Source organism: Choloepus didactylus, chromosome 15, assembly GCF_015220235.1.
Source record: "Choloepus didactylus isolate mChoDid1 chromosome 15, mChoDid1.pri, whole genome shotgun sequence".
Taxonomy (NCBI): Eukaryota; Metazoa; Chordata; class Mammalia; order Pilosa; family Megalonychidae; genus Choloepus; species Choloepus didactylus.
In genome coordinates this window covers 30,194,141-30,221,511 of record NC_051321.1, presented here as the reverse complement: position 1 = coordinate 30,221,511, position 27,371 = coordinate 30,194,141, and the positions used below count along the sequence as shown (strand labels likewise).

The window sequence follows — 27,371 nt, the reverse complement described above, 5'->3', positions numbered from 1 at the left end:
CACAAATCAAATCTTAATAAATTTAAAAATATTGATATCATATAAAATGTCCTGTCAGACCACAACTAAAGCTAGAAATCAATATCAGAAGGAAAACAAAAATTTACAAATATGTGGAAAATTAAACATACTATTAAACAATCAATGTGTCAAGAAGAAATCACAAGGGAAATTAGTTAATACCTTGAGACAAATGAAAATGAAAACATAACACATCAAAACTTCTGGGATGTAGCAAGGACAGTGTTTGGAGGGAAATTTACAGCTCTAAATGCATATATTTAAAAAGAAGAAAGATCACAAATCAATAATCTAACATCACACCTAAAGAAAATACAAGAAGAAGAGCACACTAAACCCAAAGTAAGTAGATGGAAGGAAATATTAAGATTAGAGCAGAGAAAAATGAAATAAATCAAAACTTGGTTTTTAGAAAGGAACAATAAATTCAAAAACTTTTAGCCAGACTGACAAAGAAAACGAGAGAAAGGACACAATGAAAATCAGGAATGAAAATGGGGACATTACTAATGAACTTACAGAAATAAAAAGGATTATAAGTGGGTACTATGAACAATTATATGTCAATAAATTAGAAAACCTGGATGAAATGGACAAATTCCTTGGAATATAAAATTACCTAATCTGAAACAAAAAGAAATAGAAAATATCAAAAGACCTATAATAAGTAAAGAGATTGAACCAGTTTGAATCAAAAACCTCACAACAAAGAAAAGTCCAGGACAGTTTCACTGCTAAATTTAACCAAACTTTTAAAGAAAATTTAATGCCAATCCTTCTCAAACTTTTCCAAAAAACAGAAGAAGCTTCATCTATCAGGCTAGCATTACCTTGATACCAAAGCCAGATAAAGACAACACAAAAGAAAATCACAGACCAATATCCTTTATGAATCTAAGTGCAGAAATCCTCAATAAAATACTGGCAAATCAACAGTATATTTAAAGGATTATAAACCATGACCAAGTGGGATTTATTCCAGAAATGCAAGGATGGTTCAGCATAAGAAAATCAATGTAATACACACAATAGAATAAATGAAAAAACCCACATGATCATCTCAATTAATGTAGAAAGGCATTTGACAAAAATCCAACATTATTTCACAATAAAAGCACTCAGAAAACTAGGTATTCATGGGCATTTTCTTAATATATCAAAGGGCATTTATGGAAAACCCACAGCAAATATCACACTCAATGGTGAAAGATGAAAGCTTTCCCCCAAAGATCAGGAACAAGTCAAGGATAACTGCTGACACCGTTATTCAATATTGTACAGGCAGTTCTAGCCAGAGTAATTAGGCAAGGAAAAAAAACAAAAGGCATTCAAGCTGGAAAGAAATCAAATTATCCCTATTTGCAGATAACATGATCCTATATATAGAAAATCCCAAAGAATCCATAGGAAAGCTGCTAGAACTAATAATTAAATACAGCAAAGTTGCAGGATACAAGATAAACATGCATAAGTCAACTGGGTTTCTATCCACCAATAGTGAACAAATTGAGAAGGAAATCAAGAAATCAATTCCATTTACAATAGCATCTAAAGAATAAAATAACCTAGGAATACATTCAACCAAAGAGGTTAAACACTTGTACACTGAAAACTACAAAACACTGCTAAAAGAAATTAAAGACCTAAATAAATGGAAAGACATCTCATGTTCATGGATGGAAAGACAATATTGTTAAGATGTCAATCCTGCCTAAAATGATCTACAAATTCAATGCAATTCCCATAAAAATTCTAGCATCCTTTTTTGCAGAAATGGAAAAGTGATCCTCAAATTTATATGGAATTGTAAGGAGCCCCCAATAGCTAAAACCATCTTGAACAAAGCTAGAGCACTCACACTTCCTAACTTCAAAACTTACTACAAAGCTACAGTAATTGTAGCTGTGTGATACTGGCATGAAGATAGACATATAAACCAATGTAATAGAATTGAGAGTCCATAGACAAATCCACACATCTATGGCCTGTAGATTTTCAATAAGGGTGCCAAGTCCATTCAATGGGGAAAGAATGGTATTGTGACAACTGGAAATCCATATGCAAAAAAAATGAACGTGGACCCCTACCTCTCACCATAATACAAAAATTAATTCAAAACGGATCAATGACCTAAAGAGAGCTAATACTAGAAATCTTTTACAGGGAAATAGCTTCAGGACCTTGTGGTAGGCCATGGATTTTTAGATTTTACACTAAAAGTACAAAGCACAAAGGAAAAAATAGATTAGATGGACTTCATCAAAATTAAAAACTTTTGTACATCAAAGGACATTATCAAAAAGTGAAAAGACAACCTACAGCAGTGAGAAAATATTTGGAAACCGTCTCTAATTAGGGTTTAATATCCAGAATACATAAAGAACTCCTACAACTCAACAAAAAAAGACAAACAACCCAATTTTAAAACAGGCCAAGGATTTGAATAGGCATTTCTCCAAAGAAGATAATCAAATGGCCAATAAACATATGAAAAGATGTTCTATATCTTTAGCCATTAGAAAAATGCAAATTAAAACAACAATGTGGTACCACTTCATGCCTACTAGGATGGATTAAAAAAAAAAAAACTGAAAATAAGTGTTGGCAAGGATATGGAGAAATAGGAACACTTGTACATTGCTGGTGGAAATGTAAAGTAGTACAGCCACTAGAGAAAATAGTGTGGCATTTCCTCAGAAAGTTAAACTTAGAATCACCATATAGCCTGGCAATTCTGCTCCTAGGTATATACCCAAAAGAACTGAAAGCAGGGATTAGGACAGAATTGGTACACCAGTGTTCACCACAGCATTATTCACAATAGCCAAAAGGTGGAAGCAACCTAAACATCCATCAACAGATGAATGTATAAACAAAATGTGGTATTATCCATACAATGAAATATTATTCAGCCATAGAAAGTAATGGTACATGCTACAACATGGATGAACCTTCAAGACATTATATTGAGTGAAATAAGTCAGACACAAAAGGACAAATATTGCATATTTCTCTTATATAAAACACTTAGAATAAGCAAGTTCATAGAGACAGAAAGCAGAATAGTGGTTACTCTGCATAGAGGAAGGTGGGAATGGGGAGTTATTGTCAAATGAATATGAGTTTTGGTTTGGGATGATGAAAACAGTCTGGAAATAGAGAGTGGTGAAAGTTACACAGTATTGTCAACATATTTAATGTCAAAAGATTGTCCGCTTAAAATAGTTAAAATGATTTTTTATGTGATGCATATTTTACCACAATTAAAAATAAATAATTTTTTAAATGAGGCAGGGATTAAGACAGTCCCGGATAAACAAAAGCTGAGAACCTTTGTTGCCACTAGACCAGCCCTACAAGAAATGCTAAAGGGAGTTCTGAAGGTTGAAAGGAAAGGACCCTAGACAATTGACTAAAGCCACATGAAGATTTAAAGATCTCTGGTGAAGATAATTACATGGATAAATATAAATACCAGTACCATTTGTATTTTTTATTTGCAACTCCACTTTTTACTTCCTACAGGACCTAAAAGGCAAATGCATAAAATGCAATGATAAATCAATGGTTTTAGGCTCAAACTGTATAAATATGTAATTTGTGAAAAGAACTACATAAAGTTGGGTGAATGGAGGGGTATAGGAACAATTTAGCTATGCTACTGAAGTTGTATCAAAGCAAACAAGATTGTTATAGATTTAGACTGTTAGATTTAATCTCCATGGTAATCACAAATAAAATAGAGAATATGCAAACTCAAAGAGATAGAAAGTAGAGTACAGGTTATCAGGGGGAGGGAGGAAGAGGCAATGAGGAGTTAATGTAAAATGAGTATAGGGTATCTGCTCGGGGAGAAGGGAAAGTTCTAGTAATGGATGGTGGTGAGGGTGCTGCAACATTGTGAATGTGATTAATCCCACTGAATGGTATGCTTGAGAAGGGTTGGGATGAGAAGATTAGTGTTATACATATGTTTCCAGAATTTCAAAAAAGAGAAAAAAAGAGAAATTAAAGCGATAATGACAATTAAATACAATAAATGATCTAGGATAGGATTTAGGAATGGAGAAACAAAGTCTCAAAAAGACATTATTGAGACATAAGAAAAATTTGGAATTTAGAATGTAAGCTTTATATCAATGTTAAATTTCTTGAACTTATAACTGCATTTAAGATGATTACATAAGTGAGTATCCTTGTTCACAGGAAATGTATATGGAAACGTGATCGAGGATTATGATGTGTGCAAACTGCTCTCAAATGTTCAAAAAACAGACAGGTAGATGATTGAATGAACGTTAAAATTGGTGGATCTGTGTATCTGGGAGTGTAGGCGTACGTTGGAGTTCTCTGTATGGGATTTGTATTATTTTTGCAATGTAAGTTTGAAATTATTTCAAAATAAAAAGTTTTAAAATTATAAGAAAAGTGGGCTAAAAATTAAGAGAACTAGTTGTGTGTTATTGGGCAACTCCTCTGGGCCTCATTTGTCCTAATGTTAAATGGAGCAGTTTGATCTTGAAATAAACTACCTGGAATAATCAAATCCTTAAAAAAAAAAATGCAGCCAATGTGTACCACATTTCTACTCAGGGAAGCCCAATTGAAGCTCACAGTGTAGGGTTTTTATTAGGGGCTGCTCATGTAGGCAATCTCTGCCTAGCAACTTCCAAAATTCCAGACTCCCAGAAGGAAAGCAGGTGGTCACCACAGATCCATTGTATGTACAAAGAGTCTAGGTACAGTGGAACACCCCCTCTACAAATCCATTCCGTGACTCCTCCAGAGTTAAATCATTCACTCTTTTGTGCTATCTCTATCGTACTCATGTCCTATTGTCATTTAGTTGTCTACTCATATATCTTCCCTATAAAACTGAGTCCCCTGACAATATATGAATTTTCCATCCCATCTTTGTACTCCTAAGGTCAAGTACATATATGCTCAATTAGTGCTTACTAAATAAATGGATGATAGGGATACATCATATAATATAGTAGGTTTTTTCAATGATAAAGAAACAGAATTTAATAGTAGAAGATAATCTACCAAATAGGTAATAATTTTTTAAAAACCTCTCTTTTAAAATGGAATTAATTATGGTAGAATTAAAAACAAAATTTATTATCACGTCTTTTATATAAGGAATTTTAGTGATTCACTTGACATTTTCAAAATGTCATTTCATAAAAACAAAATAAGGTCTGAAGATCAAACGATATACAAAGGAACACAACCCAAGAACAATGACTTATAAAACAAAATACACTAAGACACCAATGAGTTCAAATTATCACTCCAGAGACACTGGGGTCTCTCCCTGTGTGATAGAAATCCATTCAGATAGTTACCGATCTCTGAATTTTAAATTAACTTAACCCCTTCTAAAAACAAATGAACTACATTTTTTTTCCCAGAACTTTCTTCTTTATTTTGATCTGCCACAAATAACTTTAAAGACACTTTATCATTTAACAGTCCCTACAAGTCTCTGGTAATCATTCATTCCTGCTAGTAAATAACCATATAAAGTCACATTTCTGTAAACAAAGCACACGTTTCCTACCGGGGACTGGTGCATTTAAAGAAAATCAGCACAGTAGGCTCAAGGGACTGGAGGACACCAAGAATTTTATTTGGCCCCTGGTTAACTAGTTCAATGTTTTGTTCGTATTAGAAATAACTCTTAATTTTTCCCCCCCTTGTCTTTAGAAGGCTTAAACCATGTTAGTTGCAAGTTAATGGGTCAACTTTTTAATAATTCTCATTTTGATTATTTTAATATTTTAATGAAAATTGTAATTTATGACTGTAACCAATTATACAGAACCTGAGAAGGGAAGGAATGTTTACTTAGAAAGCGAAGAACTGACAGAGATAAACACTGAAACAAATTTTATATCATTTTATTTCAAAACGCTAAAAGCCTTAAGTTATACGATGTGAGGAAAAAAGAAACCCACATTTTTACACAATAAAACCAACTTAGAGAATTATGGATGTGAGCATGGTTGAAAGGGGAAGTTTAGGGTTGTGTATGTCACTAGAAGGAAAGCTAGAGGATAAAACATGGAACTGTATAACATAGTGAACACTGCTGCGGCTGATGACTGCGGTTAACTGTACAAATATAAGAATGTTCTCACATGAACTATAACAGATGTACATCACTATTACAAGGTGTTAATAACAGGGTGGAATATGGGAAAAAATACAAATAATGCCAACTATGGACTACACGTAACAGTAATATTACTGTTAATATTGTAAAACTCTTGCATCAATTGTATCCTTGTAATATTCTTGCATTGATAGTAACAAAGGTACTATACCAGTGCTAAGTGTCAATAATAGTGGGGTATGAGGGGGTATGGGATTTTTTTTTTTTTTTTTTTTTTGAGCAATGAGAATGTTCTCAAATTGATTGTGATGATGAATGCACAACTCTGTGATCATACTGAAAGCCATTGATTGTACACTTTGGATGGACTGTATGGTGTGAAATAAAACTGTTTATTAAAAAAAAAAAACAGTTTTGGCAATCAAATTTCTTAAAATACCAAATATGAGATTTATAAATGGTATTTAGGGTTCTGATCAATATCCAGCCAAAAAGGAAGTAATCTATAACCTAGAGAGCTTTCTGGGGTATCACTTCTTAGTTTTTCTCATGGGCAAGTCTTCTGCTTCTACTATTAAAAATAACAGACTGTTATGGGATCACTCTCAATTCTTTGTCCAGGAGTCCCTAAACAGCTATGTATTCCTAACCAAAAGACTAAGAATAACCTCAAACATGCTGTGGCTACAAGGTGATAGATAAGTCATTTTCAGTTTTCAGATGCTATGAGATACAACCAGTATTATGCCAAGCTCACTAAGAGAAGTCACATTTTATTGGATTTAATATATATTTGGTAACAATATTCATTTCATTTTTATTTTATTTTTTAAAAATCTATTAATTTAATCAACAACAAAGTATTTTAGATTTGAACTTCTTTGTTATAATAAGAAAATTTTATAAAGCTAGAAAAGATCTTTTTCAACCTTTAAACTAATAAGGGCTATGATACAGAGATAAACTTCACTTTTCTAGGTATCTTGAATTTGTTTGTTATACTTAAACAAATGATAAATGCAAGGATGTCCTCTGAAGAGAAGTGGGTGATAAGTAATCTTTTACTCTAACTTCTATCAGCAGAAGTGACAGAGCTGCAAATGAGACCCTACAAGATCTTTATTACTTATATTCTCAGCTTTTCTCTGGTACCAGCAGTGACAAATAGCCAGTAAGTCAAATGTGATTAAAGTGGGGGGGGGGGGGGGAGAGGGAATCACTGTGTACCAGAATTCAATTAGCATTTACCATGTCTAAAGTATCATAAAACAAAACCCACTGCATGAAATCCTAGAGACAATTCTTTCTTTAATACACTCTAAACGTAATCTCACAACTTCACCTGACCTTTTACACACATGTACTATACCTGACAAGCTGGATCAAGACCCATTTTTCTTCTGAGGAACTTTTCTACATGCCCAATAGTTGCTTCTCCTGAAACTCGGACAAACTTCTTTTCCAAAGGCTACAAAAATAGATAGATAAAACCATTTTCAGATTAAATATAAATCGAAAATATGTAAACAGCAAGACAAATCTTATATCAAAGATGATCTAATAAGTCTTAGAAGGAAAAATTAATAAGAAATTTGAGTTAATTTACCTATCAAAGGAAAAAAATAGAAATTCTGCTTTTGTTTCCTCTCTGAAAAGTATCCCAACAATTTTTTAAATAGATGGTTTATTTTAATACCTCATTAAAAAAAAAAAAAAAAAACCCAGGGTGAAAAACAAGATGGAGGAAGAGTCTCTAGATTAAAACACAAGTAAGGTTGTATATATGTTACTACAATAAAAAGTGGTTTTTTTTTACAGCATGTAAGGGCTATAAATAAGAGATATATCAACCAGTTACAATGTATGGAACTTATTTGGATCTTGATTCAATCAAAAACTGTTATAATAATTCATGAGACAATTGAGGAAATATAAATAGTGAATGAACAATTGATTAAGAAATTACAATTAATTTTTTTTTAGTTTGCATTGATTGCATTTTTCCCCCAATACCACCCTATTTTTAACACCTTGCAAGGCTGACATTCATTTGTTCTCCCTCAAGTTAAAACATATTTGTACATTTTATCACAATTGTTGAGCACTCTAGGTTTCACTGAGTTATACAGTCCCAGTCTTTATCTTTCCTCTTTCCTTCTGGTGTCCAACATGCTCCTAACCTTCCTCTCAACCATACTCACAGTCATCTTTGTTCAGTGTACTTACATTGCTGTGCTATCATCACCCAAAATTGTGTTCCAACCTCTCACTCCTGTCTTTTCCTATCTGTCTGTAGTGTTCCCTTTAGTATTTCCTGTAGAGCAGGTATCTCGTTCACAAACTCTGTCACTGTCCATGAGAGAATACTTTACGCTCTCCCTCATATTTGAAGGAGAGTTTTCCCAGATATAGGATTCTTGGTTGGCGGTTTTTCTCTTTCAGTATCTTAAATAAATCACACCACTTCCTTCTTGACTCCATAGTTTCTATTGAGAAATTCGCACATAGTCTTATCAAGCTTCCTTTGTATGTGATGGATCGCTTTTCTCCTGCTGCTTTCGGGATTCTCTCTTTGTCTTTGACGTTTGATAATCTGATTATTAAGTGTCTTGGTGTAGGCTCTTCAGATCTATTCTGTTTGGGGTATGCTGTGCTTCTTGGATCCATAATTTTCTGTCTTTCACAAGAGATGGGAAATTTTCATTGATTATTTCCTCTATTATTGCTTCTGCCCCTTTTCCCTTCTCTTCTCCTTCTGGGATACCCATGACACGTACATTCATGTGTTTCATGTTGTCATTCAATTCCCTGAGAGGTTGCTCATATTTTTCCATTCTTTTCCCTATCTGTTCTTTTGTGTGTAGGATTTCAGGTGCCTTGTTCTCCAGTTCCTGAGTGTTTTCTCCTGCCTCTCAAGATCTGCTATTGTATGTTTCCATTGTGTCTTTCATCTCTTGTGTTATGCCCTTCATTTCCGTAGATTCTGCCAGCTGTTTTTTCAAACTTTCGATTTCTACCTTATGTTCACCCAGTGTTTTCATTATACGCTTCATCTCTTTTGCCACATCTTCCCTAAACTTTTTGAATTGATTTAGCATTAGTTGTTTCAATTCCTGTATCTCAGTTGAAGTATAAGTTGTTCCTTTGACTGGGCCATAACTTAGTTCTTCTTAGTGTAGGTTGTAGTTTTCTGTGGTCTAGGCATCTAGCTTCCTTGGTTACCCTAATCAGGTTCTCCTAGACCAAAATGGGCTCAGATCTCAGAAGGGGGCAATATTCAGTATCAGGTTTCCCCAAGGGCACGTCTTAGAAGGTTGACACACCCTGTGAGGCCTCTAGCTGCTGTGCTTTTCCTTACCTGCCCAGCAGGTAGCATCTGTCAGCCTGTCGCTCTGGACTTGTGTAAGTAGGTGTGGCCCACTTAGTTTCTGTTTTGGCTGTTTTCCCCCAGGCTCTGGGGTCTGGTTCTGAATGGGAAGCCAGTGGTAGAGCTGGGCACTACCTCCTTCCTTTTAGGGAAGAGACACCCCCTCGGGAGTGATCATCAGCATTTGAATAGGTTCTTTGTCTCTATGACTCTGCTATCTCCACCCTTGCCTGGGTCAGAGTGTTGTGAATTGAAAATGGCTGTGGCTTTCTCCACTGAGCCGCCCAGGTTGAGAGAGAGAAAAAGGGACAGAAAGCCCCCCTTTCCCCCCCAAGCTTCACCCACTGGACAGAGATAGCATCTGGTCCTCTGGGGTCCCCCTCCAAGGACAGAGAAGTCCTCCAGCTTTTTAAGGTCAGTCTTCACTAAGCACCTCTGTCTGCTTGTTGGGTTTCCATAGCTTGTATTGAGCAGTCCATGTCTGTTAATTAAAACCCCAGCTGGAGCTGGACTGAGGTAAATTCGCTTGTTCAGAGAGTGCTGCTCTCTATCACAGCAAGGTTTTGCAGTTTGGGCTGCCGTGGGGAGAGGGGGCTCCTGACTCAGGTCCACAGTTTTTACTTACAGATTTTATGCTGCAATCTCAGGCATTCCTCCCAATCCAGGTTGTTGTATGATGTGTGGACAATCACAGTTGTCCCCAAGCAGTTATTCCAGATTATTTACTAGTTGTTCCTGGTTGTTTATTAGTTGTTCCAGGAGGGGACTAACTAACTTCCACTCCTCTCTATGCAGCCATCTTCTTGGTCTCTAATATTAATTTTTAAAGTGTGGTATCATGGTTGTTTGTAAAGAGTCGCTTTCACAAACACTGAGTTATTCACCAATAAAATGATACATAATTTGGAATTTGTTTTAAAATTATATGAGAGGACTACCTAAGCCACCTTGGCGGGTGATTTCACTGCCCACCCCCTTACATGGGACCTGACTCCCAGGGGTGTAAATTCACCTGGCAACACAGGATATGACTCCCAGGGATGAATCTGGTCCCAGCATCATGGGATTGAGAACATCTTCTTGACCAAAAGGGGGATGCAAAATGAAATGAAATAAAGCTTCAGTGGCTGAGAGATTTCAAATGGACTGAGAGGTCACTCAGGCAGACATTCTTACGCACTATATAGATAACACTTTCTAGGTTTTAACATACTAGAATAGCTAGAAGTAAATACCTGAAACTACCAAACTCCAACCCAGTAGCCTTGACTCTTGAAGACGATTGTATAACAATGTAGATTACAAGGGGTGACAGTGTGATTGTGAAAACCTTGTGGATCGCACTCCCTTTACCCAGTGTATGGATGGATGAGTAGAAACATGGGGACAAAAACTAAATGAAAATAGGATGGGATGGGGGGATGATTTGGGTGTTTTTTATTTTTATTTTTTATTCTTATTCTGGTTCTTTCTGGTATAAGGAAAATGTTCAAAAATAGATTGGGATGATAAATGTACAACTATATGATGGTACTGTGAACAGTTGATTGTACACTATGGATGGTTGTATGGTATGTGAATATACCTCAATAAGACTGAATTTTAAAAAATTATATGAGTGGAAATAAGTGAAGGAATAAATGAAACAAGATTGGCCATTAATTTATAATTATTGAAGTTGAATGATGCATACGTGGGGATTCATTATTCTGTCTACTTTTATATGAGTTTGAAATTTTCTATTTTCTTCTGTAAGTGTAAAAAAATAAAAGAGTAAAATCTAGACACATATGGTTGGAATCTGAGCAAACAGTTTGTGGTATAGTAGGTAACAAGTAGAGAAACCACAGGGTTTGAAAGTAGAAACTAATGTTTATCCAGCCACTCTCTCCTGAGGCAATTAAGGATACTACCATCTAATGCAAATGAAAATTTGAGGTAATGTGGAGGACTAAAAAGGTTCCTAATAGAGGAAAATTGGAGCAATGTTTTTCTTGAACTAGCAGAGAGAAGCCAGAGGCTAACAGGAGGACATAGGCAGATCAGAAACACATTTGTTCACGTAATAGCACTCAGTTTTCTTATCTGTAGTTTGGTTTAAGACATTTCCCGACCTAATATTAGATCTACTCCTTATTACTACAATATAGAAGATAGTGTAGGGGACAAGTGCAGGTACTTTGGAGCCAGATTGTATAGGTTCAAATCCTGGTTCTGCCATTTTCTAGCTGCAAGTCTTTGAACAAGTTGTTGAACCTTTCAGTGTCTTGTTTCCCCATCCGTAAAAGAGTGATAATTCTACCTCATAGAATGATCATGAGGATAAGTGAATTAATGTATATAAATATCTAAGAACAATTGCTGGCACTGAGTAAGTACTGAGCCATGAGCCAGTTTGTCTCTTTTAAGACGCATCATTTTATTTTATTCTTTATGTAAAAGAATTTAACTCTTATAAGCAACTTAGTTGTCACCTTGGGACAGTGATATGATCTAGACAAATGGCAAAGTTCTCACATTCTTTTAATGAAAGTATAGGAATCACCTCACAAAACTAAGGCTGTCTCACTGAGAAGAAGACACAGCAGGGCCCCAGTGACATTGCCTGATTAATATGAGTCCAATCAGGTGCCTTGAGAAGTTCTATGTCCTGGATAATCTAGCCAAATACCTGCCTGCTAACCAGTGCATTTCTGAAAGTCAGTATCTGGAGTTTAACATCTCAATAGCAGGCTTCAGGTATATCAGCAGAGGACAATCCACTTCCCTTACGTCTAAATTCTTGGTGGGCACCTTACCGCAAGTGTTTGTTGAAACTAATCTAGCTTAGCTGAAGCTACAAATGCTGTAATTTCTAGATGACCCAGAAAAGAATTATGAAACATGCCAACACCTGAAAGAAAAAAATTGGTCTTGGCTTTCAAAGCTAGGGTTCTAACATGGTTAACCTTAGTCCTCATACCATATCCTCACAAGTTTTTTCCTCACTTAATTTGGACCCAGCTTTTTTAGAAGACAATTTGTTCTTTTTTGCTTAAAGCTACAAAACCAGTTCTCAACTAGATGGTCAACTCTGTTTTCTCCTAATAGCCTCTTATCATCTGCAAATAAACAGAAAAAGAAAGTTCCACAGAAGAATTATACTTTTTTGAAATTTAGTACAGACTCTTTCCTGCCATCTATAACACAAAAGGTTTACTTAATAAGAAAGTTGAAATAATAAGCTAGTCTAAGAAGGATCTATAAGACAATAAATAAACTATTTAGTAATTTTCTAACTTTATATAATGCATGCCATTAAGATGTCTTTAAAAAGATGGTATCAACTCATGATATATTTTATTTTGAAAAAATGCCTACCTCTTATCAATTGAAAAGACTTAGAAACATTGACCAACCCAGTAGCAATGCACCCCTACTAAACAGATTGTGATTTGGAAATACCAATCATCACCAAAAAAAACCAGGACTCTGGAGAAATGACTGATTCCATTTCTGGGGCAAGAAATGTACAAGTTAAGCATGCAACATCTTGTCATATCAGATAGCAAGGAAGACTATGATATCTATGATAGAACAATTTGAATATCGATAAGGAAAATAACTGAAATGGATTAAACCACAAATATGTTTAAATCCATGTGTTCATAATAAACTAAAAACAAAAACAAAACAACAACCCCTAACTGGTCCTAATGGAGTATGCTAGCAAACCAACTCTTTATTTTGAATCTGGTAAATAAAGGGAAAGAATCAACATTTATTCTGCTTTTCCTATATAAACTATACCATGGGGTAACCAAATAAATGAAGGGAATGTCCTTTATAGAAGTATTTCAACTAACAAAAGAAGAAGGAATAATAGCAGCATTTTTCAACCTCTAATAAATCAATGGACCTAGATGTGGAGCATCAATAGCTGCTAACAATATAAAGAGAGACCACTGGATATTATGGAAGAAAATATCACCACTTATGAATATTCTTGTTCCACCAAAATCAAACCTAAATCTGATCAACACTCAGATCTAACTACCAGTTTATGGAAAGACAGGGAACAAAGAATATGTTAAATTACCACAGAGATGCAACAGCAAAATCCTATTTGTGGGAAACTACAAGACAAATTATTCCATTTCAACACTGAAATGCGAGAAAAAAGATATGGAGAACTGATGGATTTAAAGACCTATCAACCAATAACAACATGTAAACTTTATATGGATCCTAGCTTAAAGTGTTAAAACACACACACACACACACACACACACACACAACTGAGACAATTAAAATTTGAACACTGTCTAGATATGTGAGAAGAAATTAATTTTTTTCATTCCTTGCTCCAGGTTTTTAAAAATGTTGATTCTTTTATTTTCCTTACCACTTTTCAAAATAATGAGTTGGTTCCCTACCATATTTCAAAAGTGACCATTAAAGTGAGTTTTAAAAAAATAGTATCAGGATTTAATCCTATTTGATGTTTCAATCCATTGCAGCTATTATTCATATTGATGCTCAAATGAAACATCTTTGGCCAGTAGTTTCTTAAAGATGTCGCAAGTTCTTTTGACACACCAGGAGTCTTTTATTACTTCTTTGTTTTCTAACATGATGAGATATTTTGGGCTAATCCTCCACATTTCCTTCCCCATTTCCCTGAAATCTGCCATCTCCAAGGAGCCCAGGGTACTTTTTAACAAGAAATGATATTTAAAAACCCCAATCTGGGTACCAGGTATGCTCATTGCTCCTGGATAGGTCATGGATTCTAGGTCTTTTCAGCAGACATAACTAGAAAAAAATATATATTTTTAAAGGTAAAATACATCATGAGTTCTTACTGACACTTTGAATTTAAAATCAGCCTGCTCCAGCTTTTTAAAAAATGACACACAAAGTTGTAAGAACAACAACAGTACAATGATCACCCAGATATTCTTCACCTACTTCGCCAACTGCTAATATGTTACAATTTATACATCTCTTCTTGTGTGTATGTATATGTGTGTGTGTATATACATATATTGTTTTCTTAGACCATTTGAGAGTTATTTGCAGACATTGTGATGTCACCTGTAAACACATGAGCAGGCATCTTCTCAGAATAAAAGCATTCTCCTGCATAACTACAATATAATTATCAGGATATTTATAGAAGTATTCAGGAAATTTAACATTAATACAATATAATTATCTAAATAAGTCCATATTCAAATTTCTCTAATTTCCTAATAATGTCTTTTATGTTGCTCTTGTTTTAATCCAGGAATTAATGAAGGATCACACATTGCATTTAGTTGTCAAGTCTCTCGACTCTCCATGAATCTAGAATAGTTCTGCCACCTTATTTTTATCTTTCAAGTTGACTTTTTTTTAAAATTTTAATCGTACTTTTTTATTGTGGAATATAACATATATACATGGAAGTGATAACTTTCCAAGTGCAATTTAACAAGTAGGTAGAAAGCAAATTTCAAAGAATGTTATGGGTTAGTTTCAGTTATTTCCTTATTGTGAAATATAACATATGCAAAAAGGTAATAACATTCAAAGTATGATTTAACAAGCAGTTATATAGGAAATTTCCAAAAATGTTATGAATTACCTTACCATAGTTTCAGTTATTTAATTATTGTGAAATATAACAGATATACAAAAAGGTGATAACTTTCAAATTACAATTAACAAGTAGCTATACAGCAAATTTCAAAGAATGCTATGAGTTACATTTCCACCATTTCAATTCTTTCCTTCTAGCTATTCTAGTACCCTCGCAACTGAGAAAAAGAAAATTCTATAGAGATTCAGTATTCATAATCTTTTGTTAAATTCCATCTTGTTTGTTGCTACCCCATCCTCTAGTTCAATCACTTTCCCAATCTTCAGGGATGTCTAGGCAGTTACCACCCTAACTTGTTCATATGGAAAAGGGATATCAACATTGTGGGAAAAGGGAGCATATGTGGTTGATGTTCTTGAAGAGGCTATTGCCTCTGGGTTTGGGAACTTAGCTGGCATAGGAGTTCTCTGGAGGATTTAAGTTTCTGAAGAATAAACTTAGTGAGTGAAATTTTATAGCATCTCAGATAGGGATCCAGGTATTCTTCAGGGTTTTCGGGACTACCATTGACTTGGGCTTATCATATTGTGGTCATTTGGCATTTCTAGCTGAAGCTTGCACAGGAGTAACCTCCATGATAGGTTCTCGACTCTATTTGAATTCTCGTAGCCACTGACATGTTGACATTTTGATGAAATTTTTGTAACTTACTTTTTTAGGTGTGATGGTACACAGTCATTTAAAAAAGAGAGACTCCTTTTAAGAATATTGAAATATTTATAGATGAAGTAGCATAATGCTCAGGATTTGCTTCCAAATGATACTTGGAGGGTAAGTGGATGGGCGTGAAGAAGAAATAAAATTGGCTGTTAGTTAATAATTGGTAAATATGGGTGATGGATATGAGGTATACTCTACTTTTGAGTATATTAACATTTTTCATAACAAAAAAGTTAAAAGTTATAACTCCTAAGAAAATTATTTTAGACTATATTATTGCTTTGTGAAACAGTTTTTAATCAAATAAAAGGAAATAGGGCTTATGACTTTCACACCACAGCTCTACATAGTGAAAAGTTTAACAACTAGGCATCATCCTAGCCAGAAAAGTTTAATTTGTACTCACAGATTAGGTATACAAACAGTTTTTTTTTGATAGAGAATACTGAGTTATGTCACAGTATAATGAGAACTCTATTATAAATACAGAAATGAAAAACAAAAATTAGCTTGCAGATCCGATAACTAAGAAACAGTAAAGTTAAAACTGTTTTAGCAATGTAAAAAATAGTCACAAAATGCAGTGTTAATAGGATCATTTTTTAATATTCATCACCTTTCAAACATTAAGCCTACAAATTAACACATGTATCATCAGTTAAAATTCATTATATGAGAACAATGTAATCAACTCCAATGTACTTATCACCCAACTTTATCAAGACCAAACTTGTTTTAGCTACACCCCCACCCATTTTCTACCCCAACTATGTCTTGCCTTTCTCCTTATAATTTTAAAACAAATCCCAGACATGTAATTTCATCTGTAAATACTTCAATATGTATCTCTATAAGATAAGAAACCCCTTTTTAAGCATAGGTACATAATAATATTTTTCAAATTAACAATTCCTTGATATCAGAAAATATCTAATAAATGTTCAAATTTTACCAATTGTCTCCATTTTTTTTTAACCTACAAAATGATTTTTATTGTTTTAGGGCTGACCTTACAACGAGAATGAAAATTAAAAAGATTTCATGGAAAAAATATAATAACCAGTGTTGAACTCAAATTAAAATTCTAATTTATGCATATATCATTTACCAGATATATTTTTGAATTCCCAAAATGTATATAATAAAAAATTACAAACAATGGGGAGTTATTGCTTAATGGGTTTCTGTTTTGAGTGATGAAAAAGTTTTAGTAATGGAAGGTAGAGATGGTAGCACAACATTATAAAAGTAATTAGTGCCCCTGAATTGTACACTTAAAAATAGTTAAAATGGCATATTTTATGTTATACACACACATACACACACAACCATAATAAAACAAAAATTACAAACAATGATTCTATTCAAAGTTCCTACTGGATCTTGGCTGAGGTGTTTTTGTTTTTTTTTTTCCTTTTAATTCTTACCGTTTCATTGAGACATTTGCACACCATTAAATTTATCCTTTTAAATTGTACAATTCAGTGGTTTTTAATATTCAGAGTTGTGCAACCACCACCAGCACGTAATTTCTGAACATTTTCATCACCCCCAAAAGAAATGCCGTACCCATTAGCAGTCACTCCCCATTCTTCCCTCTCCCAAGACCCTGGCAAGAACTAATTTTCTTTCTGTTTCTATTAATTTTCCTGTTCTAGACATTTCATATAAATGGAATCAAATAACACATGTCCTCTTTTGTCTGGCTTCTTTCACTAAGCATAATGTTTTCAAGGCTCATCCATGTTGTAGCATGTATCAGTACTTCATTCCTTTTTATTGCTGAATAATATTCTACTGTATAGATATACCACATTTTGTTTATTGGCTAACAGCTCATAAAATTTTTAGTTTATTTTTTAATAAAAAATAAATATGTATAAGGTCCCTACATTGCAATTAGTTGATATATCCCTTGATTCTCTTTTAATCTGTAGTTACATTTATGGGTTTCCCCGTCACCTCTTTCTCTTGTAATTTATTTGCTGAAGAATCGTTTGCTCTGTAGTTTTACAATGTCTAGATTTGGCTGACTATATTCCTATACTGTCATGTAACATATTTCTTAATCCCCTGGATTTCCTGTAAATTAGTAGTGAAATCTAGAGGTTTGATCAGCATCAGGTTTGATTGTTTTGGCATTGTGGTATTGTCATCATGTTTTTGGATGTGTGATGATTGGACCTATATAAATATTCTAGGTGTATATATGCCTTTGGGGAAGTCATAGCCTAATATTTAAACTTAATTGCTAGTTCTTTCCTCATGAGGTTTTTAAACTCCATTCGCCTTTCTGGCTACTACAGATCACTGGGCAGATGTATTCAGGGAACACTAGGAGCATATGACCCAGTACTTGTTTCATATAGAACTTATTTGCAACTTGCCTACTGACCACACTGCTATGAAATAACTTCCTAAAGTTTATTACCATTAGTTTGATATTTTAAAACTTAGAAGAAGTTCAACAATACTAAAAGCTATAAGGACTTTACTCTGCATTCCCTCTATCACACTGATCTCTGGGGCAACATTTATAATATACTTCATCCAGAGAAGTACCTATCTTAAATTCACATCTCTAAACCAGTGTATTCCAGAAACAAAACAGTATACCCAACCAGATATAATACACCCAACTTTTAGTAAAGACTTTGACAAAGCCAATGAAAATCTACACAGATAAGTCACATATTTCCTTACATATTTGCAATCCCAAGTAACTATAAGACCTGATTTACCCATTTTTTAAAAAAAGATAACTTTTCTTGAATTATTACTACTACAAGTAGCAACACTGGTACAATAGCACCTGTGATTTTGGAGCCTTTCCGACAACTCTGAACTTAAGTATGTTACAGAGGAGTTCGTTCTTACCTTTAAAATCTCAGTAGATGACTGAAGTAACAAGTTAGGGCAGGTTAGCTTGAGTCAAAAATGTTACATGCAAATAGAATTTTAAGCTCATATTAACTGTTAAGCCAACTATGCAAAAAACGCTTTGAAACATTTTTTTAATCAGCAAATTAATATAGCATTTGGTTTTAGAGTTTTAAAAATTACTCCCTTCTTTTTCCTTAGGCTACTGTTTTGCATTAGTAACAAACCCTTACTTAATAACTCTCTTTTCCTAATAAAATTATTATGAGGACATTATTGAATGTCATTCATATTTCAATAAATTTTATATATAAAATATTCCTTATTGTAATTAAAGACACTCTCCCTATGGTTGCTAATTTGACCCTGAAATTTGTGTGCTCAGTGTCTTCTTGTGAAACAAATGATAAATGAAAAATAAAAGTAAAATACCTTAAAATGTCCCGTGCCTTCATTAGCACTGAAAAATGAGAGCAAAATTAATCAATATTTAATATTTGAAATTATGTTTAATCATATAACAACAGAAAAATGACACAAATGTAAATATTTGCGGAACATGATTTCATTTTAAAATTTCAAAACACTTGTCATCTCTAACCCTTTATGAAATAAACAAATTTAGTCAGTTACTTGTCATTTCTGCCACCTAGTGGCAAGACAAAGGGAGATTTAGCCAGTACTTCACACTGTTTTCAATATTTAATTTCAGGAGTTAAATGAATATTCTTAATACTTAGATGTTTCCCATATTTAGCATTCTAACATTTTTTAGCTTAAAGTCCAATTTCCTTTTTTTTTTTTTTATCATAATTTTTCCCCTCTATAGTAACCTCCACAAAATAAAATTTCTTACAAAAAGACTACTTTTCCTGTTATTTGTTTTGCAGCAAAATCTCCTGGTCATGATTTTACTCATTTTATATTTCACTTAGAAGCCCAAAGAGATTTCTTTACTAAATCAATTACTTCTTTGTCATGAGGGAGAACAAGAACTAACTTTTGTTGAGTATCTACTATGTACCAGGCATTATATTAGGTCTTCATATATTCTGCATGTTTTTTGTTTAGTCCTTGCTAAAGCCTTGCAAATTAAGTGTTAATATCCCCATTACAAGCTCAGAAAGGTTTAAAAACTTGCATAAGGTCACAGAGCAAGTAAGTGATAAAGCTGGGATTCAAACTCAGGATGCCCAGCATCAAAGCCTATGTTCTTTCTTCTCTGTGAAGAGGGTTGGAGCCCAAGATCACAAGTGCATCATCTCCAGAATATTCTTTATAATATAAACATATTTTTAAAACATTTATTTCCTAACCACCACCTTGCATTAAATATAATATAAAGCTAAGATTATAACATAGAGTTATATAATACAACATCCTATTCAATATTATAAGAATTCTCTCTATAGAATCTATGACATATGGGCATCTGACTTCTGCTTGAATACCTAAAGAAATAGACCTTCTTAACTGACAAGTTAGCCTGTTCCATTTGTGAGCAACTTTGTTAAAAATTACTTGCTTACACTGAATCAAATGTTTCTTCCTGTAACAAATCTACTGGTCCTAGTTTTGCCTTTTGGTATTCGTGTGAATTAAAACCAATCTTTCTTTGTTATGATAACTCTCTAAAGATTTGAAGTTAACTTAAGGGGCTTATGATTGCTTTCTCTTTTCCATACTAAAGATCTTTTTTTCCTTCCACTACCATACATGACATGGTTTTCAAACCTTTTGTTATTCTGGTTGCACCTCAATTTACCAACATCTCTCCTTAAAATGTGTCCAGAGGTGGACATAATACTCCATCCAGTTGGACTAATGCAGCATACAGCATATTTCTCAAGTTTACTAAATATCACTGAGTTTAAGATTGCATTCAATTTTTGGTAGTCATACCACACATCTCATTTGAACCTACTTTCTTTAATGTGCAGATGTTGCACATATTACAACACCTTGGACTACTTTAACCTTTATTTTTTAATCACCCTGCAATATTTCAATATTCATATGTTGATAATAGTTTAGACATGTTAAGAAAACTACAGGTTGATTGTTACAACAATCCTGTGAGTTGCTATTATAAACCCTATTTTAGGAATATGCAAATAGATGATCAGAAAAGTGAAGTTACAATTCAAGAGTTACATATCTTGAGTTAGACACCTCAAAGCCTATGATCTTTCTACACACTATACTGACTGTATGAGGTTTTTTTTTTTTTAATAAACTTCTACTTTATATAGAGAAACCAAAGAACTAAATGAAAGAAAAACCTATCTTAAGATTACAAAACATTTATATTCAATTTGGGGGGGGGGGGGAGGGATCTAATTTCATGTTTCCATGGTTGAAACATTACTGTCCACAGGCTAAACCTAATTCAGTTTTTTCTCTGCTCCAATTCAAGTGGAGTCATCACCTGAACCAAATTTGCCCTTGTACTTATTTTATCAGGCTAAAACTCATCTGCCTCTTGGCCTGCCATGAAAGAGCTTCCTATGTTTAACCCACAATAACCTGACTTTTATGGTAACACCAAAGCTTTTCTATGTAGTGAAAACCTGGGGATTTAACTCAGGGAACTATTGACTTCAAAAAAGAATCCTTACTGCTGGAAGCCTTTCTTCCTTAACCACTTGAAAACAGATAAAGAACTATATTTTGAGGTAGACAGAATAACCATCACAATCAACATATAAGGTTCAGTCCTCTCACTTTACAGATAGAGAAGCTGAAGTTCTAGGAAGTTAAAAATGAAAGTTCCATAAGAGCAAGGACCATGGCTGACTCACTCAAATTATATTCCCAGCATCTAGCATAGTGCTGAAAAATAGTAGGATCTTAATAAAAATCTTACGAATAAACAAAAAGTGATCTGCTCAAGGTTACAAAGCTAAAAACAGCAAAGCTAGGACTTAAATCCAGATCTTATCCCAAGTCTTTCCAATACATGCAGAATAGTTTTCCAATAGTGGGGAAGGTATTAATAATGTAACAACTCTGGTAACTGATAATGACTGCCTTAAGCACAGAGACAAGCCTCACTCATGAGAAAAGCCTGTGTGATTAATTATTGAGTTCTGCTGTGGGCAAAGACAGAGTCAATGGCGGCACACCTGTATCATATTTGACATTCTGCATTACAGTTTGCCAATTTTCAATAAAGGTATAAAAAACTGAATTGCTAGTTCCTATTGTACATTAGTGGATAATGTTACATTTCCCCAAAATGACTTTTAGAAATATAAATTCTATTAAAATTTTGAAATTTTAATTAACTACTTTTATTAAAAATTAAGAAGTCACATGGTACAAATCCAAACACAAAAGAGTACAACTTTTTCCTACCATAGACTCATAGACTCTGGTGCCCTTTCCTAGGGTGACCACCATTAGCAAACATTTTCTTATGTCCTTTCAAGAATGATCAGTGCATATTAAAAAACATACTTTTGCACATATTTTCCACCACCATCTTCTTAAAAAACAAAATAGGCACATGCTATATATTCTCTTCTGCACCTTGCTGTTTCACTTAATATATCTTGGAGGTTGTTCCATATTAGCACTTAGAGATCTATGTTATTCATGTATGGATATAACCTTACTTAACCAATCTACTTTTAAACATTTAAGTTGGAACACACTTTTTAATAACAGAAATTCCTGGTTAAAATTTTGGAATATATGGTTTCCTTTCATTCCTCCAGAGATCTTTTTCATTATTATCACCCACTCCTATGTGGTAAATTCCGGGGCTTTGTGGAAACACAAGAAAGGTTTCCTGCCCCTTAGGGTTCTTAATATCAGTTGAGAAAACAGAATGAATATATAAAGAGATAAATAAACATAGCATAAGATAGACATTAAATAAATGATCCCAGGCAACCCAGAGATACGAGGAGAAAGTGACTGAGAAGTAAAATAATCATCAGTGACACATAATCAGAGATCTATAGATTCTTCCAAGAAAGGAATTTTAGTTTATTCTATGAACAATTTTTAAAACTACAATTTGATACATGTCGACCCTGCCACCATGATGTACTATTTAACAATGCTGCCATATAATGGGTACACCATTTGGTACAGCATTTGAAAGAAGCAATTTATTTCAGTTAGAAAGATGTCCAAACTATTTGGAAAACAATTGGGCAAAATCAAGTAAAGTTGAAGAATATCCTAAGACTCAGCAAATCTAAAATCTACATACTTAGAGAAACTATCACACACATACACAAGGAGATATGTACAAAAACATTTATAGCAACATTGCTTATAATAGAAAAAAAAAGGAAACAACCTAAATGTTCAACAACACAAGAAAAAAAGAATTGTGGCATATTCACTTTAACGGATTCCATGTAATTGTGAAAATGAATGAACTAGAGCTACACATTTCAAAATGGATGAATCATATACAATTTGAGTGGAAAAAAAAAGTTGCAAATCACTTATAGTATGATACCACTTAAAGTTTTCAAATGGGCAAAAACAATTCTACACACTGCTCGGGACTAGAAAAACGTGGCAAAAATATAAAGAAATGCATGGGAATGACACTACTTTTAGGAGAGTAGTTTTTAACCTCTGAGGGATGGGGAGTGAACAGGAAGAAGTACCCAAGGGCTTCAGCTATACTCACAATGGTTTGTTTCCTAAGCCAGATGGTAGTCATAAAAGTGGTTATTGTACTATTCTTTATACCTTTTTCTGTTTCTTAAATATTTCATAATTAATTCCCCAAAGGATGCCAGAAAAACCTGATTTTACCTAAGTTCAAGATGATTTCATAACTTTTGGGACTTAAAATCCTTTATTTTAAAGTTAAGAGGTAGATTTTTAGAGTACTCACCCAATGAACTCCAGTAATAAAGACATATCAAGTTCAGGTGGAATGCGAAATACCGATTCCAGGACTTTCTTAGATCTTCCTTTGCTTGAAGGTACTGGCTGTGGAACAGCTATTTGATAGCCAAATTAAAAAGTTGAGTTAATATTAAAATTTCATAAATGGAGATGTTTGAAAAGTAATAACATAGGTATTAAATTTTGTTGACTATTAAAAGGTAATAAAGCACTCAATCTCCTTTTCTTTAATAACAACAGCTAATAATCTGTTAAAGCCAAAGATATCAGAGGCAAGCCTGGGAATCATTTTGTAATGGCTGACAGACACTGTGGCTGGCATGAGAGAGCCACAGAGTTTATGACAGCAAGAATAGTGGTAGGTAATCCTTAACAAGCAAAACTATGTGCCAGGGCTCATTCTCAGCACCTTACATGCATCATCTCATTTAATCTTTTTTACAATTCTATGATATAGGTACTACTGCTATTCCTGTTTTTTTGTTTTAACTGATAAAGAAACTGAGGCTTAATGGCATTAGGCAATTTACCTAAAATCAGCCAGGTAGGAAGTGGAAGAGCCAGGATTTAACCCCAAATCTATCTGACTTTCATACTGTGCCATCACTGTCATCATAAAACTAATGTATGAGCAGTTACCATGTGCCAGGCACTGTTTTAAGTGCTTTGTATTACTCAATATATCCTTTCAACAATTTTATGAAATAAGTACTATCATTATCCTTATTTTATTGGGATACCAAGACATTGAGGAAACATTTCCAAGACAATAAGAAAACCAAGACACTGAAGTAATTTGCCAAAGTCACACAGCTAGTAAAGTGACAGAGCTGTAATCAAACTCAGGCAATCTAGCTTCAGAGCCTGAACTCTTTACTTCTTATAAATAATAAAGTTGAAATACACATCATTATCATCAAGATCTTCCTCTCACTCTTTGATCATAAAATAACCAGCTATCTCCAAAGAGAACCACGAAAGGAGTAAATGTTATTAATATTCTTTAAACTATAAAACACATCATGGTATACACCCAAACTTACCAGGTTTAGGTACTTCTAGACCTCTTTCTTTATAGAAATCATGCATTTGCTTTTTTTCTCCTAAAAAAAGGTAAAAAGACTAAATTACACTCAAAATGAACTAGTAGAGTCAGCAGAGATTTTGGGATTCACAACTAGGTAATAAAAGAAACTTACTTTCCTCTAGATTGATCACTAATTTGTACACTATGTCTTGTAACTGTCGGTCCAACCTAATAAAAGGAAAGGACAGAGAACACCTCAGAACTCAGAACAATGCATTTTGGTACAGAGTTAATAATGCTCTTCATAGGAAACAAATTTTGTTTTCTCTTAGGAGTGGATTTTTCCATTCTCAGAGGTAAGTTAGTTTTAGGTAGCGCTCATGATTGCTTAAGATATAGTGCACCTGAAAGAGAATGTCTAGTAAGTATAAATTAGCAAGTAATCATAGACTGTCTGGAATAGTTCACTAAATTGTTCCACAAGTGCTGGTTTTATCTTCTCCCACCCCATAGGAATAGCTTGAGGACAGAGACTGTATATTGAACTCCTTTGTATCATCTGCAAAGCACTATTCTATGAAGGTAGTAAAAATGTAACAGTATTTACTGAATTAATGAAAGCAATCTACTTGTATTTTTCTTCTCTTAGAAAGGAAATTGTGAAGATGCTCAAGAACTGAGGTTTTGATTAATAAGCCATAATGATTTATGACAGATGTTTTTCTAAGAGGCCAGTTGTTTCAGGTATTACTTTAAAAAAATAGAATTCTAAATATACCAAAAAATGACAAGCCTAAACTAGCCTCAATATCTTGAGTGATGGGATTAAAATACTCAAGAAAAGAGGTCTGTGCCTCAATTGTTTTTTTAAATTGAAGGTAGCGTAGTGCCTGGTACATAGTAAGTGCTCTACACATTTTCCTTAAAATAATATGTAGTTCCCTTTCTTCTAATTTTGAGATAGGTCAAGAATTTACTCCAACCACTCAACTTCAAGTTTTCAAAAGATACATATTCTTAAAACATAACTTTTAATTAGATATTCCTCTTACCTTATGTTATAAAGAGGTTGTGTCTGATGTACTACTATGTTGCATTTTGGACATCGGTTGCTATAGTAAAAATGTCTTACAATGCAGCTTTTACAAACTGTAGAATAATAAAAAAATTTAAATGAGTGTGCTTGTGAGATTTCTAAAACTGAAAATAAAAGCAGAAATGTGAACCACATACTTACATGTATGAAGACATTCTGTAATGGTGGTTGCATCTATTAAGTAACCTTTGCAAATGGAACACAAGATGTAAGGGGTCAGCTCAGAAAGATTAATCAGGCGCTGCAAATGCAATGGAAATAGTCTTAAAATACAAGTCCTTGCCCTCTCAGATTTCTTAAACCGTGATTTCATAAGTCATTGTGAACAATGTGTCACTTAATTTGCAACATGGAAACATGTTATAGTATCTCCAACCTTTCAAAATACTGGTGAAAGTAACGATGACACAATGTAAACCAAAGTTTCAAAAGAACCCCATTCTCTTAGATATAGTGTATATCGCCAGATGAGGGGCATCATACTTCATGAATCACTTACAAAATGGGCAGGCTTTCCAATTATTCGTGTTCATGTTTAATAAATTAATTCTGGCTGGCTAGGTGCATTACTTAACTTCAATGAAGGATGGGCTACTACGCTTTTTTAAAAATTCTTTCCAGTTAGGGATACAATAGGTGGGGAAGGGTTTCTCATCCTCTCGACACACTGTAGAAACCGTTTTCTCAGTCCGACGGTAAGCTCCTAGAGGGCGGGAGCAAGGTACCCTTGGTGCCCACCCAACGCCTGGCCCGCCGGGGCCTCAGTAACTACTGAACGAGGGAGTCGGACGGGAGGGCCTGCCAGGAACCTCACAAAGCAAGTCTGCAGGGAATCGGGTCGGGACAGGTCTGTCCGCGCCACACGCCTGGGCAGGCGAGGCCGGGAAGGGTGGAGGTCCACGCAAGCGCTAGGGGCTGCAGAGGGGGCCTGAGGGTCCGCCCCGGCTCCCACCGAGGAGGGGCAGCGGCGTCCCGGAGGCCCCTCCGGCCGGGCCTGGTCAGGCAGGGGCTGTAAATACCTCCTCCTCATCCTCCGAGTCCGGCCGGCCCCCCTCCAGCCTCAGCGAGAAGTGGCTCATCTCTTCCTCCTCCTCCTCCTCTTCCTCATCCAGCTCCTCATCCTCCTCCAGCTCCTCATCCTCGTCCTCGAAGTGGCCTCTGAAACCGCCCAGGCTGCGCTCCGGCTCCAGCTCCGGGGGCCGGGAGCCCGAGCAGCCGGGAGCCCCTGCCTCAGGCAAAGGCAGCGGGCCGTCCTCACCGGGCGCGGGCGCGGGGGTGAGGGAGGGCGGGGAGATGGGAGGCGGGGGCGGCATTGCCGCGGGTCGCTCGGCTCCGCCCGCGCTCTCGTTACCCGCGGTCACCGCGGCGACTCCCTCCATGCCCTCGGCTGAAGCCAGGCGGTGCGGGGTGGCCGGAGAGCGCGGGAGTTCCGCGGGTCTCTACGCTACCAGTGCGCAAGCGCCGGAGGCCTGCAGGGCCCGCTGGGAAATGTGGTTCAAGGTCCCTCACCTAATCAGGGCGTGTCAGGGGAGCGCCTCAGATGTAAATCGCGGAGCTCGCGGCCCGCTCCTTCTTAAAGGAACCTCAGTAATTGTTGAAGAGGACTATCTGCATTTATGGATTTCTGGATTCTCCAATAGGCCCCTACCATATTGACCACGAACTTGCTTTGACCCTCAACAAATGATTTGTCTTTCT

The 27,371-nt window shown here is 35.0% G+C and overlaps 1 protein-coding gene across 5 annotated transcripts in view; it reads right to left on the bottom strand.

The window, feature by feature from the left end:
* PCGF6 (polycomb group ring finger 6) overlaps positions 1 to 27,168 on the bottom strand; it is a 62,800-nt gene extending 35,632 nt beyond the window's left edge. For 3 of the 5 annotated variants that reach the window (XR_005211982.1, XR_005211981.1, XM_037805013.1), the window contains exons 1-8: positions 26,693 to 27,168; positions 25,815 to 25,914; positions 25,630 to 25,726; positions 24,750 to 24,805; positions 24,594 to 24,653; positions 23,537 to 23,645; positions 19,105 to 19,132; positions 7,512 to 7,610 (exon numbers count right to left, since the gene is read on the bottom strand). Coding sequence is in view for 3 of the 5 variants with exons in the window: in XM_037805013.1 (XP_037660941.1) it covers positions 7,512 to 7,610; positions 19,105 to 19,132; positions 23,537 to 23,645; positions 24,594 to 24,653; positions 24,750 to 24,805; positions 25,630 to 25,726; positions 25,815 to 25,914; positions 26,693 to 27,052 (909 nt within the window). In the remaining 2 variants the exon portion in view is untranslated. Of the gene's footprint in view, positions 1 to 7,511; positions 7,611 to 15,633; positions 16,267 to 17,557; positions 18,718 to 19,104; positions 19,133 to 23,536; positions 23,646 to 24,593; positions 24,654 to 24,749; positions 24,806 to 25,629; positions 25,727 to 25,814; positions 25,915 to 26,692 lie in introns of those variants that run through there. The other 2 variants (XM_037805015.1, XM_037805014.1) reach the window with 2 other exon arrangements.
* Positions 27,169 to 27,371: the final 203 nt, after the last annotated feature.